We start from the raw sequence: 15714 nt of genomic DNA on the forward strand, positions 1-15714 counted from the left end.
CGTTCAGCTTAGTCTCTAAATGTTTTTAAGTCCCTTTTAAAGACCCATCTCTTTTCACTTGCCTTTGGCTAGTGTCTCCCTTTATGCTCCAGTGTTTAGTTTTAAATGTTCTTTTTTCTGCTTTTCTTAATTTATTTTAACTGTAGCCCTTTTTGTTTTGTTTTTGTGCCTTCCTGTTTTTATTTATTGCACTTTATTGTGAAGCACTTTGGTGCGGCTAAGCTGTCTGTAAATGCGCTTTATAAATAAAATTGACATTGACAAATTGACATAAATGTGTCTGTGTGAGAGAGAGAGAAAAGAGTGTCCAACGTGGAGGGTAGACAGTGAGCAACATGTAAAACTAATGAGGACAACATAACTAGTATCAAGCCTCAGAAACTACCTCCGACTACAGGAGGTGCAGCACAGCACTCTCTGCGGGCATATCTCCAGACCAGAGATTGGGTACTGCTACAAAATCCATCACTAGATGTCCTTGAGTGTGGATAGAAACAAGGAGAACATGATTATGCACCAGTCCCTACACCAGATCCCATTGCACCAGACTACTTTCTGAAGTTCGTCAACTGCAACTGTGCAGGCGTCTGTGACACTCTCAGGTGCTGCTCAAGTGTATTTCTGCTTGTTGGAACTGTCATCTTAACTCTTGCCAGAACATCAACCAGCCAGATGATAACAGGAGCGAGGGAGTTGAGGGATGAGTTTTGTTAAATTTTAAACTGATTAAGGAAGTTTTGTTTTGCAATTGTTTAATAAAACCACTTGTTATGGATTTGTTTATGGACTTGGAGTCATTTTTACTCAAAACTAATGGCTGGGATAGATTCAGCACCCCTACAAACCCCTAGTTAGACATCTCAAAAGCTAATATTGGAACACAACCTATAGGAACACATAGTAAAAAAAGCTATTGGTAAGATTTTGTTTTTGCAGATTGGCGAAAAAAAGCGTAACTTTCCCTAACTATAAGATTCCATTCAGATCTAAAAGTAGTTTAAAAGCAGCACAGCAACTCTGCATACACAAATGCACGCATCCTGTCACTTTCATCATGGAAAGCTTACTTAGTTCTCTGAAGATATACAAAGGAAATATATAGATGAGATATATGGAGATAAACTAGAGATATAATGAAAGTTCCCACTAATGCAATGTTGTATAACCTGAACAAAATTGGAGTGCATCTAAGTTTGATTGTTCCGAGGTACAATTTAACTCTTGAATCACACAAAGAATAAAACGATATCTTCTCAGTAATAACATGGTCCATAATTATTTTTTTCTGTACATTCATTAAAGCACATTAGCCATCACTGCCAGCTCTTTAGGGCTAATAAATAAGCATGACACACACCAGTTACACTTGATCAGCCCATCTGTATAGATTCCAATGAAAAGAAGTATGAACTGTTGTCTGTATTCATTAGGCTTCTACTATTCTACATTAACTCCAAACAGAACAATTGACAAGCTAAAATTATTTTCAACTTCCTTTTAAGCATTTTTTTAATACAAATGTAAAATCAAATACCATTGCATACAAAAACGAAATTAAAAATGACAGACAATTACCACAAGCGAACAAAGCACTTTGGCATCTCTTCTGTGGCATGACATGCTCAACAACATAAAACACTCGTGGGGGCAGACATCCATATGCAATATACGAACCACAGTATGCAAATGGAGATCGTCTCAGGACAGTCAATTAAATTTAGCCTACTATTTGTAAAGCAATGCAGTAGGGAGGGATAGGGTGATCCTAGAGATGCTTATCTGTTTGATATAACTCAAATTACAAAAACTGGCAGATTTATTAAATATGGTTTCATTGCATGATTACAGTATCATAGTTTGAAGTTCAAAATTGAGCAGTAACATCAACAAAGTTCACAGGATCCAAATAAGCTGGCATTTACAGTGAAGGTGCACAAAAGGGACATTCCATCTGACAATTTGTGGATAGGCTAGGCCTATTACTTTACAAAAAAGGGTAAACAACAACTTCCAGTCAGTATTAGTAGGAAAAATGTAATGCCACTAATTGACATATTAAACTGTTATTGATGGAAACACATTATGTGATGTGTATGTGTGTGAGGTATGGTTAACAGACTTTCAAAAAACTGACGGAATATAGGAGGATTTCAGGCAGAGGTTCTGCAGTCTGGTCATCCTGGTTTAGGTCAATGTTTCACCCTTGGTGACCTGAAAAATATGGAACATTTCCAAAATGTCAACGTGCTGAAAAAACAAACAAAAATTTCACAACACTGCCGAAAATTGTAACGTACTCTGGCCTCTATGTACTCAATCCTCCTTTCCAAAGCAGTGAGCTTTTCATTGAGTGTGGCCAAACGAGACCGACATGACATATCTGGGGAAAAAGAAAAGGAATATATGTATCATGAAAATAGTCTCCAACGTTAAAAACACGGATGTTACGAAATTAGGGAGGCTAGCTAGCAATTCCGGTTAGCTTAGTGAGCCAACGTCAAAGAGCTTTCAACATACATACACATACATACATATTTATCGTTAACAGTGCAATATCCTTCTGCAATACCTAGCTAAGTTGAGGGGCTCCATTAAATGGGCAGCACAACAAATGTGTTCTCTTTGCTTAGCTGCTAGAGAATTGATGCTAGCTAGCTTGGCAGCTAACGTGAAACGGCTAGTTAGCATTTCACTAGGCATATCCGAAACCTTGGCATATAAATATGATTGGCTTCGATGTGTGTTATTCCTTACCAAATGAGTTAAGAAAATCCGCGATTTTCTTAATGCTGCTTGTAATAACTTCGATATATTCTCGATTTGCCCAGTCTTGGTGAATCTCTCTTTGAACAGGATCTTCCTGGCCTGCCATTTTTTCCAGCTGATATTTGCTCCACCCAAAGCGGAGGAAGGTATTAGAAATTCAGCCAGCGGAGGGCGCACACAACCACTTCTCGGCAGCTCTGCTTCTCGGACGAAAATAATAATAATAATTGCAATTATGTATATGTTGCAATTATGTAAGTACATAATGTAATCTGAAAACTGCTGCCCTGATTAAAAAAAAAAAAAACATTGCAAATGCTCTCAACTGGTATTCTGTCTATATGGAGTGGAATGGAAATGTCTAAGTGTCTCAAAACTTTTGACCGGTAGTGTAGCCTATATAAGGGGAAAGTCGTACGAGTGTTCTGTTATTAAACAATATAATGTTATATTAAGTTAAACCTGGAGATAATGAATGTGAACCTTGAAAGATGTTACCGTGAGCCAGCTACATTTTTATCACTAGGTGGCGGTATTATTCTACGTAGCCATAACCCCTGTCGCAGTTTTCTGTCATCAGTACACGTCATATTTCTGCGTCCAACCGTGTGGGAACAGCGATACTTTTCACGGATTCCGAGGTCTTCTTTCAACTGCGAATATGGTATGCAAACATTTATGGACTATTGTAATTATATGATACAAACACTATTTTCGTCTCCAAATGACTCGTTAGCTTTAGAAACTTGTTTTCAAAGTCATTTTGTACTTATATTTCCTCTCGCCAAATGGCTAGCAAACGTTGGCTAGCATATGAAGTTGCTTTTCAGAAGGCTTCTCTAAGTGTCGATTTTGCTTGTGCAAAGTTTGTAATTATGCTATCAGGATTCTCATATTAACAAGCGATGTGAACTATTTTGATTTATTTACCATCCTCTGCTCTTGAAGGGAAACCCTTTTGGCATCCGTTCAGTACTGTTATTGTTACGATGTTGCATCGTCTCAAACTTGATTTGAGTAGAAAATTCCTAGATGTGCTAACGTTAAAGAGAATACGTGTCCAAAGGTGCTCACCAGAAAAAAGTCAACACCTTAGCTGTTCTCAGCTCAATGTTTTTTGAAGGGAAGTTCTGTCACAATGTTAGCTATACGATTTTATTTTCCATTTGGATGATTGAAATGTTCTTTATTTTTTTGATCAGGCTCGAAATGCAGAAAAGGCCATGTGAGTATCTGTCATTTTGACTGCTTAAAGTTGTATCCTCTAGTTACTAGTAATGCTATTTCCTCTGAGTTTGATGGTGACAGAGAATGTGTAACCAATTTCCATGACTTGTGTGTAACAGGACGGCCCTGGCTCGCTTCAGGCAAGCCCAACTAGAAGAAGGCAAAGTTAGGGTAAGAAAATTGTTATAGGACTGTAGTGGATAGAACGGTTTTGATTATATTTGGTATATTTATGAATATGTGGAGAAATTGTTTGATGTAGTGTCTAAACTCACTGTTTGAAATATTACAGGAAAGAAGACCATTTCTTGCATCAGAATGTAATGAGCTACCCAAAGCAGAGAAATGGAGACGACAGGTAGGAAAACTGAGCTTTCCCTCTCCAACAGTGAAACTCTTTCCAGGTTGTGTGAAATAGCCCGATTTTGACCTCTGGAATGTGCTAAAGTACATTAGGAAGAAGTATGCTCAATTATAAGTTACAATGCAATATTATGTGCATTGTAACCTGTACTTCTGCAAATGACAAGCTAAGAAGTTTTGTTTCTTTCTAACTTGCCAATTGTGAAAAATGGCAATTCAAATTCAGCTGAATAGTGTGCTTATCATGATTCCCCACATATATAAATGTCTGTCAGAATAAGTATGTATCTCAACATTGAAGCTCTAGGATAGAATTCTGAAAACTGATTCTGTGTTTAATCCTTATTGTAGGGATGCACGGATTGTGAAGTTTGGGCCAATACTGATACCAATGTTTAAAATAACAAATTTGCCTATAACCAAAGTAACCAAACATTACTTTGTTTTTGTTGTTAATTATACCCTTCAGTGGCAGGGAAGCAGAAATATAATTGACTGAACCATTTTCAAGTCTTTCAGCCCTACATAGCACCATCTCTGAATGTGACAGTCCATGTATAACACAACATTTAGCTAGTGTAGTACTGATGCAACGTAACAGATCAACATCAGCCACGGCCACCGGTAAATGTAATGTTTTTTGCCGATATGCCAATACGAGGGAACAGGCCAAACGGCCAATATATCAGTGCATCGTTACTTTATTGTCTTCTAGGCTTTTGTGATGTGTCGTCACCTCTTTGATGCAGCCCTTAGCATGGAATGAAGATTAAAAAAGTTGAAAGTTTAGTGACTGCAGAGCCCGTCTACGGAGAGCCTTGCCACTCCGTATTAAGTCCCATTGTACCGAATTTTGGTTGCAGTTCCACCAGAGTTCCACTGGGGGCGATCGCCATGAGTGCAGAATGAATGGGAGTCAATGGAGCTAGACGGCTAAATTTGCCTCTTTCACCTGATTGTCGTTGACAAATCTCAGATTTGATTGTAGTTTGTATAACTTCAACATGGGTTATAGGTCAAAAGTTGAATGAACGAGTACTTATGTCCTTTTGATTTCTTACAGGTTGGGTCGTTGTTGCCCATAACACGCTAGCATTGTGCTAATGAATGACGTCATTGACACGTTTGAAAGGCTTTTTAGAACAATTAAGTGACGTTAAAAAATATAATACTCAACCAAGTGTATTTTCTTTGCCTCCCCTTTCGAAAACAATATTCAAATTACTTGGAAAAAAATTATATCCCGAGAAAAGTGGATTTTAAGGGGTACAGCTCCATAGACCTCCATGCATTCTGCACTCGTGGACGAGCGCCCTCATGTGGAACCACAGAAGGAACTGCAACCAGTTCAGAACAGTTTAGAAACCGGAAGTTTTCCGAGAGTGGCAGTTCTCCCCTTATTAGACATTCTCTGGTGACTGTAACAAATGTGTAATTACTATTTCCTCCGCAACATATTTGTACATTGTGCTGCATTCCACTGATTCTGAAGTTGTGCTGTGTATGCATGCAGAAGGTTAATGAGAGGTTGTTTACAATTATGATAGAGAAAGCCATTTATTAAACCCTTTATTAGTTTGAAGTCTACTATATGAGCTCATGTACTACTGAATGAGCTGAGGTTACTAAACAAACTCTTTTGTAGATCATCAGTGAAATCTCCAAGAAAGTGGCACAGATTCAGAATGGTGAGTCACTGTCATGATTGCATCAAAGATTTACACCATTTGTAGCACATGCTAGGTCAGACATAACACTTTCTCCTCTCACACTTCAGCTGGTCTGGGTGAATTTAAGATCAGAGACCTCAATGACGAAATCAACAAGCTACTCAGAGAAAAGGGCCACTGGGAGGTTCGGATCAAAGAACTCGGAGGACCTGACTATGGGGTGAGTGTTCATGAAAGACACCTAACATCAGATGCATGTTGCAGGTTCAACTGATCATAGTTTGTGTGTGTGGTGGAGCAGTGGAAGCCGTCTCACAATATTTATACTATTGATCTTTTTTACAATATAGGACAATAACTTTTGCAGACCTCGATATCGCCTGGCTGTTGTGTTTACATTGATGTCTTTGGTCGAACATCATATTTGTGATCTTGTGCTCAACATGTTGTAGATGTCTGTTCGACTAACGACTAACCTAACCTAAAGGCCTGCCTTATGGTTATAAAGTTGTGCATATTGATGTCTCCAAAGTATACTCCTTTTGCTGTTGCGGATACATCATCCAATCATAGTGTTTGAGCTGAGAACAAAAAGTACCATCGCAGGGCCCCAGCCGTGGCGCAACTGGCTGGGCCACCTGCAACGTACGCCGGTGACCCGGGTTCGATTCCCGCCCCGTGGTCCTTTCCGGATCTCACTTTCTATTATCCTGTCAATTAAAGGCATAATAGGCCAAAAAAATATACTTAAAAAAAAAAGTACCATTGCAGGTGGAGAGAGGCCTTGTAGGTGCATTGTTGTGCAGTTACAGTCAGTAACATTAGGCAATGATAATTATGACCGCCGCTAGCGAAGCTAGCGAAGCGGTCATATAGGGATTGTCAAAGTTTTTTTTTTTTTTTTTTTTTTTTTCCCCGTCATCTACTTCCTGAAATTTTGGTCAACGATACCCGGGGCACCGAAACACCAGGGCACATGAAATTTGGTGGGTATGTAGCCCCACTAGACTTTTACGGAAAAATTTCGTTTGGTCCCCGGGGGCCACTCCCCCTCCGCGCTGGGCCCCCCGAAACCCAAAAAATGCAGTTTTTCCTCAATAACTACCTGAACCGTGGCACCGAGGATGAAGAAATTTTTATGGTATGTTGGTCTCAAGGGCCCACATCAACTTAGCCCATAATCACTCATTTGTGATTTGCACCCCCCCGGTAAAAAATGAAAATGCAATATCATTCTGCTTTAATCGCCCCTCTCTTCAGTAAAGACGTTCAGAACTGCACCAAATTTTATGTGTATGATTAACCTGACATTCTCTGGGGGTATGCCAAGTTTCATAGAATTTCATCCATGGGGGGGTCTAAAAAATTAAGTTATGTGTACATTTAGTGACTCTACACTCATTGGCCTGTAGATGGTGGTGCACACATATACACATGCACACACACACACAGGCACCCACATACTATCGGTATTAGAACGGCCGATACATAATTACAAATTCAGTAGGATTAAAAGAAAGCCAAAATAAATATTCATCATCATCATCATGGCTGCATTTCCAGTATTGGCGATAAGTAGTCGTTTGTCCACTAGATGGCGCATCGTTGCAGTGAGACGTAATTTTGTTGGAAGTTAATCTTAAATGGGTTGGAAAGACACTATGCTTCCTACAAGGACAAGACTGTAGGCTACAGTAGTTTACCGCAGAGAACGTCTAAGAGTAGGATGATTTCTGCATGACATGTAATTCCCATTTCCTCTTGAAGCCGAAATAAATCTGAGAATGTTTATCGGACATGCTTGTTTTTTACTGCAGGTAGGCTACGTTAATCCTATCAATAGCAGAACGTAGGTAAAATAATGTTACCGTTAGCATGGTTGAGTGATGGAGGCCAATTTGATTATTGATGTATTTGTAGAAAACCATAAATGCGTTTATAGGCTACCAAGCAAATCGATAACAGCACTAATTGTATCTTTCGACTGTCATCTCATTTGCTTATGACCATAACCTAGGCTACTAACAGGAGCTAAGTGAGTTAGCCACAACACGTTCGCTACGTGATGGTTTTTTAATGGAAAATATATAGGCTACCTGAAAGATAACCTGTCTATGATCGATCTACAATCTCCATTTAAACCAGATGTTTTAGAGCGCACGTTGAGATGTATTCAGGGCAGGGCTGTACCTACACATATTTGTTGCACGTGCTACAAAAATCATTCTTTGCGATGAATGATTTAGTACCAACGTTACAAGGGTCAGATACAGTTTTGCCTATGGCTATTCCGTGAGACTGAGGCGCTTTTTGTTTGTTCGAAGTGCGTGTTTAGGGTGTGAGAGGGGAGTCGATGTGCTTTGATTCCAGCTTGGTAGTTGTAGTCTATGCGATTAAAAAACACGTGTGTGTGAAGTATCCAAACAATGATAACGCTTTCATTATGGCTGCTTTAGCCACAGACCTTGAGCTACTGTACAGTGGGTTGGGTTCCGTTTAGAAGTGTCCACTTCATTCGCCCTTTCCGTGATTCACAGCTACGTGAAATGTATTACTACTGATATGCAAAACTATTAACTTTTTCGCCAAGGGGTGGCAGCTTGATACTGTAAGGTGTAAGCCATTGGTTCCAACGGAGATTTTATTTGGGTCGCCAGCATAGCCTAGCAACAATTTGTGTTGTGTAATAGGCCTAGCATAGGGCCTACCTTATATAGCTTATAGTTTGTTAACAGTCACGGTTTTGTCATAACTCCCTCTATGCATTTTTGCATTTAGAATAGCTCTAAAACCGGGGGGCGAACACGTCGCAGGGGGGGCGCCAGTGCGTGGATATCTCAATCGCAAAATTAAACAATATTTCTATCGGGCGCCTACCATGGACTAGGCTGGGTGAAAATCAAAAGATTGCGTCAAAAGATTGAGCTTAACCATTGACCTCATGGTTGCAAAATGCAAGGGAACATGAATCAGCATATTATTTGCACAAACAATAACGGAGAGTAGCTCTTCAACTTTGCCCGTTAAAATGTGTATGAACAGTCTCGCAACGCATTTCATGAAGGCCCTTTGGACATGTCAGTTATTTGCACCACTGGGAAAAACGGCATTTTGTTTTAGACTACTGGTATTTCATTTGTGCATTGACAATAAAGCTGAATATCATTTGAACTAGATGACTAAACTTATGCATATGTAGAAGAAGAAACATTCACAAAAATCCATGACATGACCTCTCTTCTTGATAGCTGTTGAAAACTGCATGGAACTGACAGGGATTGTTTTGTTTAATAATAAATAAATAAATACATTATGCTGCTACCTTCTGCTTTTCCCAAATACAATGTAGCCTACAGGTGTACCTTTCATCAGTCCAGTTGCAATGGATGGACTGTGATGAACTGCCCTACTTGTGATTGTTTAGAGATTTTAAAGGTTTTATAACAATGTTACAGATTTTTTGGCCCAGAAACAAATCTATTCACCTTTGCAGCGCCAGTAGGCTACTTTGTGTGCGGAATGTGTGCAAACACACATTTCAAACAAGCATACACAAAAGTTTCAAGAGTGAGGAATGGAGTAGAAGATGGAGACAAATTCATTAATATGATTTATTTTCGCGGAATGGATGTGCAGGACTGAGCGGCGGTCATATTTTGTACCGCTACGCGGTACATCTAGTTATTGCTTATCACAGTATTTTCTGAGGCAGGATATCGTCCAAAAAAACGTCATTATGAGAGGCCAAAACAATAGTGTCTCTGTCTGACTATTGTAAAATCAGGTTTCTCGGCCAAGTATACTTGCGTATACAAGGAATTTGGTCTCTGCATTTGTCCAGTCCATGAATTAGTGAACACACAGTGAGGTGAAGCACACACTAACCCGGAGCAGTGAGCTGCCTTGCTACAGCGGCGCTCACTGACCGTTCCTACTGGTCAGGGATCGAATCGGCAACCCTCTGGTTACAAGCCCAAAGCCCTAACCAGTAGGCCGGGGGCCTGTACTACGAAGCGGGGTTACTGGCTTATCTGGGTAACTTCGAGAGTAACTTGATCACGTGTGGCGTAACTTCCCGATTAACCCGTACTACGAAAGGTGGATATGTTTTAACCGAGGTATGCTGCCATGGCAATTTACGCTGCATCTCAAACCTGCTCCGACCAGGTTATGTTCTTGGTTAACCCGAGGTTTCCGTTAACCACACCCTTTATAAGTACCACCCCTCCACTAACAATTTCTCCCGAGACATGTCGGCGTACCTGGATGATCCATACGACATTGGAGCGCAAATCGTGAGGGACTCTCTTCGCAGGGCGAGGGGTTTTAGAGACCGCCAGAAAATATATATAGCCTACCCGGACGATATTCTCTATGAAGATATATACATTGTCAGCCAAGGGAATTCGTTATCTTTGTCAGATGATCTAGGAAGACGTCTCATAGCAATGCCCGTACGTGGACATTCATGTATTCCATCGGTGATGCAAGAATACTGTATGTCCGAAAATAAATTGGACATAGGCCTACAGTATGCTGACAATCTGAGCAAGAATAGCCTAAAATAAATCGGACATAGCCTACAGTAGGCCTAATAAATTAAAATCACAATTTTAACAAACTTGTTGAATTGAATGTCATATTACTGTACTCTGCACATAAAAGCTACACATTTCCACAGCACCAGAATCCGACCGAATGCCTCCCTCAACCCCCTCCATAATCGGCCTTTCACTATTATTTGCGATGGCCAACTCTTCTGCTACTGTAAAACACGCTGGTGCCTTTCCTCCTACAGTAGTGTTCAAAGACACCTTTTTCTTGTCAGCTGTAAAACAGAGGCCAAGTGAAGGCTATAAGCTAGGCCTACATGTTTTCATAATTAAGAAATATTAATGCAAGCTATAACTATATAAACCTACTATTCTGAATAATGTTTTTGTGTTTCATTTTCACCTGCTGCCATGTGCGTTTGGCAATGGTGTTGCATCTGAAATGTTCACAGGATTAGGCATACACTAAATCAGTCATTGGGGGCTACTTAACCCATTTACTTCTAAAATGCCTGCTAAAAACGCCTATAGAATCCTATGGCATTCTAGACTAAATAACCTTATTTCCTGAGGGTTTTCTGAAAACATACTAAAAATTGTCAACGTCTACCAAAATGTAATATCTAAGCCTCTGTAGCACCTAGAAACATGAAATAAAAAGCATGCTGCGCTACGCAGCATCCAGCGGGAGAGTCAATGTTGCGCTATCTTAACACCACTTAAGATAACCAGGTTTTGTCAACCCTGGTTTAACAAAGTAACCCTGGGTTACATCTGGGTAGGTTAAGCTCCCTTCGTAGTACAGGCCCCGGGACTGTTGCCTGCTTGGGAAGCCTGGGTTTGAATCCTGAACCCACCATTGAGTCTGTGTTGCTTTGGATAAAAGCGTCCGTTAAATAGTCACTTTACTTTCCATAATGTATTTGTTATTGAGCTTTTTTTCTGATTGCTCCTGTTTGTTTATCGATCAACTTAATATGAGTTTTACTCTGATGAAAAGTCTAAAATGGTAACCTACACCATTCTTGGTGTTTTTATTACAGAAAGTGGGACCAAAAATGCTTGACCATGAGGGCAAAGAGGTTCCAGGAAATCGAGGATATAAGTACTTTGGTGCTGCAAAAGACCTTCCCGGTGTCCGAGAGCTGTTTGAGAAAGAGCGTGAGTAGATCTCGTATCATGATGTGTGAAAGCTGTGGCAGAGCACCTTGTTCTACCCTCTGAACTCACTTGGGCCCTGTCCAACTGTATGACCACAGTCTGTTGAAAGAGTATGTTCTTCTGTACCCTTTGACCTAGTTGTGGTGTTGTGTGCCGGTTTTGTCATAAACCTACTGCTCTAAACTAAAACGGACCTTGGTCAGTCGGTTATGTTCAGTGTAAATCTTTCTAATTTTTGTCTTATATGCATCACCATCCAACATGCGTGAATTGATCACAAAACAGCAAAATCCCTGCCGTGTTCGCTTGGCCCCTGACGTGTTCCCTCCCTTTCAGCTGCCCCTCCACCCCGAAAGACCCGTGCCGAGCTGATGAAGGACATTGACGCTGAGTACTATGGTTACAGAGACGAGGATGATGGCGTGCTGGTACCTTTGGAGCAGGAGTATGAGAAGGAGGGTAGGCTGTGCTCCACTTCCTCGCAAGTCTTGCAGTTCGATTTCTATACTTGTATCTATATATGGGCAATTCCACGCAAAACTCACGTCCATAAAGCCAAAACAGTGCCATGGTATGGTATGATGTGAATGATGATTACTTTAAATTTGAGCAGTCACTCTTCTTTGTTGTAGAACTTACATGAAAAACTTTTCACATAATCATTCGCATCATACAAATACCATGGCATTTAGTTGCTATTATGGACATGACATATGGACATGTTTTGCGTGGAATTGCCCATATACAGAATTAGTGTAGCAGCATTCAGAGTTCACCTCCAAGTAGGGTTGGGTGTCATTACAATTTTATCGGTTCTGATTCTGCTTATCAATTCCAGTTTCTATCCATTCCTTATGTACCGAATGTACCAAATGCAGTGTTTAACAGTAATCAACAGTAGGCTTTTTTGCTTGCGGACCATGTTTCAAATTTGAGTTCCTACATCTGTTTTGAGCAAGAATTACTTGACTTCCGGAACATCCTGTTTAAAGGAAAACCCTTCTTAAAATGAAATATCACTCTGAGAATAAACTGCATTTGTCATTATATAATATAGCTTGTGTCCAGAATCTGGGTAGTTGATATTAATCATTAAATTATGTGACGCTATACGCTAAACGTTAAACGCTGACGCTAAAAATCCCAGGCATCTTGAGTATCTCGTGCCTCTGGAATAGTAAGGAGCCACCACGAGGCTCTCAAATTTAAACGTGACTTCATTTCCAGTCTTATACACACACACGCACACACACACACACACATTTACGCACACTATCCACTCTTCATTAGGGCACAATGGGGTCTTTGTGTCCTCCTCGCTGTACAGCTTGTGTCTGTATGCTCCTGATGCTACTAGCAGGGGCATGTGTTTCCGATTTGTACAAATGTATTAGAGCTGCTGACAGCTAGCAGCATGGCAAGCCTGAGGTTGCTCATAAGAGGCAGGTCTGGGTGCCTCGGCCATTGGCCTTTTGGCCATTTCAAGGTCATACGGTTTCTGGTCCACCATGTGACTGACATTGCTGTGCTTTTTAAAGTTTTGTACTGTTGCCAATTCTTAATGATTATTCTTCACAGACTTCCTGTAGTTGAACGGGTAATGCAAGGTTTTTACATAGTTGAATTGCAAGGGGCTATGCATAATTTATTCCTATAAAATAAATGCCTTTTGAAAAGTATGCATGTCTGTACCTTGTTGTTATAAAAATATAATGTATATAATCTGCATTGATTTATCTGTTGTTGATGGTATGTGTTTGTTATGCTTATGAAATATAATATGTATTAAGTGGTCACGTGATCATCATTATTTTTGAAGATGTGCTGGGCCTTACTGTTTGTATACCATGTTGATACATGAATGTCTTTCCTTTTAAGTTAACACTGATGCGTCTGTCGTTTGCGTCTTAGCCATAGCGGAGGCTGTGGCGAAATGGAAAGCTGACAAGGAGGCGCGTCTTGCTGGAGGTGGTGGAGGAGAAAAAGAGGAAGAGGAGGAGGAGGAGCACCTCTACGCCGTCCAAGCCGAAGAGGTAAGTGGTACTTGGTTTAGTACCAGGGCTGAGAGTCATTTCCCAAATGGGGAACAGGTCTCAGATCAGTGATGGTGACTCAAACTCATTTATGGCTGTGTTGGTGGTGACTCAAACTCAGTGATAGCTGTGTGCTGGACATGTTGACCATATATCAGCATTGACCTGAGCAGATCAACAACAGCAAATGATTATGGAACACGTTTGGGGAAACTGTCAACTCATAAATGTTTTTCCTATCTTAAGTCATGTTATGCATGTGAATAGACAATGATATGACATATGACTTCTGAATTAATTGTAGAGATGTGTGTGTTGGTTAAAAAAAGAGTGCAGCATATATTGTGTTAGCCATCAAAACTTTAATCCAGCGTGATTTTGTAAGCTTCACATTATGCAACCACTCCTTGTTTCTGTCTTTAAGCACTCGGATGAGGAGACGCGGGATCAGATGGAGGGAGAGGAGGGCATTCAGACCTTCATCGCTCACGTTCCAGTGCCCTCACAGAAAGAGGTGCGAGACATTAGCTTCTGCTATTTCTGTTTCATTTGTGTAATGAAAATATAATAATATAAATGTGTCATTTTACCACATTTAAAAATCATACTGAATTGTTTCAGAGTAGTCCATTTTTCATTCAACATTCTGAATAAGTAATTGGAGGGTTTTGGACAAGTGTCCAAAGCACAGAGGACAAGTTTGCATGTTTCTGAGGACACCATTGCAGGTCTGTGCCCTTAGTATTCATTTTTTGCTTCTCCAGATTGAGGAGGCCTTGGTGAGGAGGAAAAAGATGGAGCTGCTTCAGAAATACGCCAGTGAGAACTTGATGGCACAAAGCGAGGAGGCTAAAGCACTACTTGGGCTGTAGTCATCTACTCTCGTCTACAATCTGTCCTGTGTTGTTTGTGTTTGTTTGCGTGTGTGTGTGTGTTTGTTGGAGAGAGAGAGAGGGGGTGAGTGAGCAAGCGTGAGAGTGAAAGGGTGTGAGAGAGGATGATGGAGAGAGTATGAAAAAGTTCAAAATGATGTAATAGCCAGAGGAGAATGGTGGTGAAAGAGGACTGTTTTAATGTGAAACATCTTTGTTACCATCTTTCTCATCCAAGTGTTAATCGTGGAATATCTCACTGTAAATATCTGTTTTGTATACATTTCTTTTGCTGAGTAAACTATTTTCTATGAAATGTAAATGTGGATTATGTTAATTTGTAAGATTCCCAGGTGATAATTGCAGTGGTTGATAAGCCTCTTTTACTCTCTGTGCTTTTTAAACTCTAATCTATTAATATGCTCCTCTGTGCCAGAGCTCAAAATACATCCATTCCAGATAGCACAAGTTACTAGACGCAGATTCAATTATGGCCTTGAAATGCAAGGCTGCTTGCTGCATGTGACTGCTCAAGCCATTGGCGTTTGAAGAAACCAGGGTCACACACACACGATCAGGGCTAAATTAAATCAAATCATTGCATTTACAAAATCCACCAGCGTGGTCACGTGCTTCACAGCTCCTTCTGAACACCTTTCATGGAATTTCCATCATGTGTGAAGAGCTCAAATCTTGGTGGTGGAGGTCGTCAGATGTGGATCTGGCCTTCTGTTAACTTAATGTCCAAACTCTGGACAATTATATGTGGGGAACATTTTCTGTTGCTGAATATTGCAACTTACCTATTTCCCCATGCAGAAATGATTTAGGACTAAAACTTAGACGACTTAAGAAGTAGAGAGGGATTTAACAAAACAATGGTGCATGTAGAATGTGTGATTATAGTAACCACCACCACAACATGAAGCCTCAGATTTAGATTAAGGGCGTACTCATACTGGGCACGGCTCACTTGTACCATGTCGGAGTACAGTTCTCTCCAGTTGTTGGTCCGCACTCGCACTGAATATCAAACTGCCCAGTCTACCTCCTCAAGCAGACCCGGGAA

At 40.4% G+C, this 15714-nt stretch overlaps 2 protein-coding genes across 2 annotated transcripts; one reads left to right on the top strand and one right to left on the bottom strand.

Annotated features, from left to right (window-relative positions):
• Nucleotides 1-1491: 1491 nt before the first annotated feature.
• Nucleotides 1492-2913, bottom strand: brk1 (BRICK1 subunit of SCAR/WAVE actin nucleating complex). Its single transcript, XM_076268456.1, has 3 exons — nucleotides 2755-2913; nucleotides 2298-2380; nucleotides 1492-2211 (listed from the first exon to the last, which is right to left on the bottom strand). The coding sequence occupies exons 1-3, from the start codon at nucleotides 2870-2872 to the stop codon at nucleotides 2185-2187; spliced, it is 228 nt and encodes a 75-aa protein (XP_076124571.1). The 5' UTR covers nucleotides 2873-2913; the 3' UTR covers nucleotides 1492-2184.
• Nucleotides 2914-3360: 447 nt separating this feature from the next.
• isy1 (ISY1 spliceosome associated protein) lies at nucleotides 3361-14967 on the top strand. Its single transcript, XM_076268526.1, has 11 exons — nucleotides 3361-3430; nucleotides 3969-3991; nucleotides 4113-4164; nucleotides 4286-4351; nucleotides 6002-6044; nucleotides 6134-6246; nucleotides 11623-11740; nucleotides 12077-12199; nucleotides 13652-13773; nucleotides 14198-14287; nucleotides 14538-14967. Exons 1-11 carry the CDS (start codon nucleotides 3428-3430, stop codon nucleotides 14643-14645), a joined length of 861 nt encoding a protein of 286 aa, XP_076124641.1. The 5' UTR covers nucleotides 3361-3427; the 3' UTR covers nucleotides 14646-14967.
• Nucleotides 14968-15714: the final 747 nt, after the last annotated feature.

The sequence above is a fragment of the Alosa pseudoharengus genome, unplaced genomic scaffold, assembly GCF_046254945.1.
Source record: "Alosa pseudoharengus isolate Yale_2024_CS ecotype anadromous, Long Island Sound unplaced genomic scaffold, YU_APseudo_1.1 YU_APseudo_1.1_scf_5, whole genome shotgun sequence".
Classification (NCBI taxonomy): domain Eukaryota; kingdom Metazoa; phylum Chordata; class Actinopteri; order Clupeiformes; family Clupeidae; genus Alosa; species Alosa pseudoharengus.

Excerpts from the sequence above, each read along its gene's own strand:
- isy1 (XM_076268526.1), top strand. Across the intron at positions 11,741-12,076 it reads AGAGCTGTTTGAGAAAGAGC|CTGCCCCTCCACCCCGAAAG; the intron begins GTGAGTAGATCT and ends CCTCCCTTTCAG. Across the intron at positions 14,288-14,537 it reads CAGTGCCCTCACAGAAAGAG|ATTGAGGAGGCCTTGGTGAG; the intron begins GTGCGAGACATT and ends TTGCTTCTCCAG.
- brk1 (XM_076268456.1), bottom strand. The coding sequence starts at position 2,872 with ATGGCAGGCCAGGAAGATCCTGTTCAAAGAGAGATTCACCAAGACTGG. Across the intron at positions 2,381-2,754 it reads GGATTTTCTTAACTCATTTG|ATATGTCATGTCGGTCTCGT; the intron begins GTAAGGAATAAC and ends CTTTTTCCCCAG. Across the intron at positions 2,212-2,297 it reads TTGAGTACATAGAGGCCAGA|GTCACCAAGGGTGAAACATT; the intron begins GTACGTTACAAT and ends CATATTTTTCAG.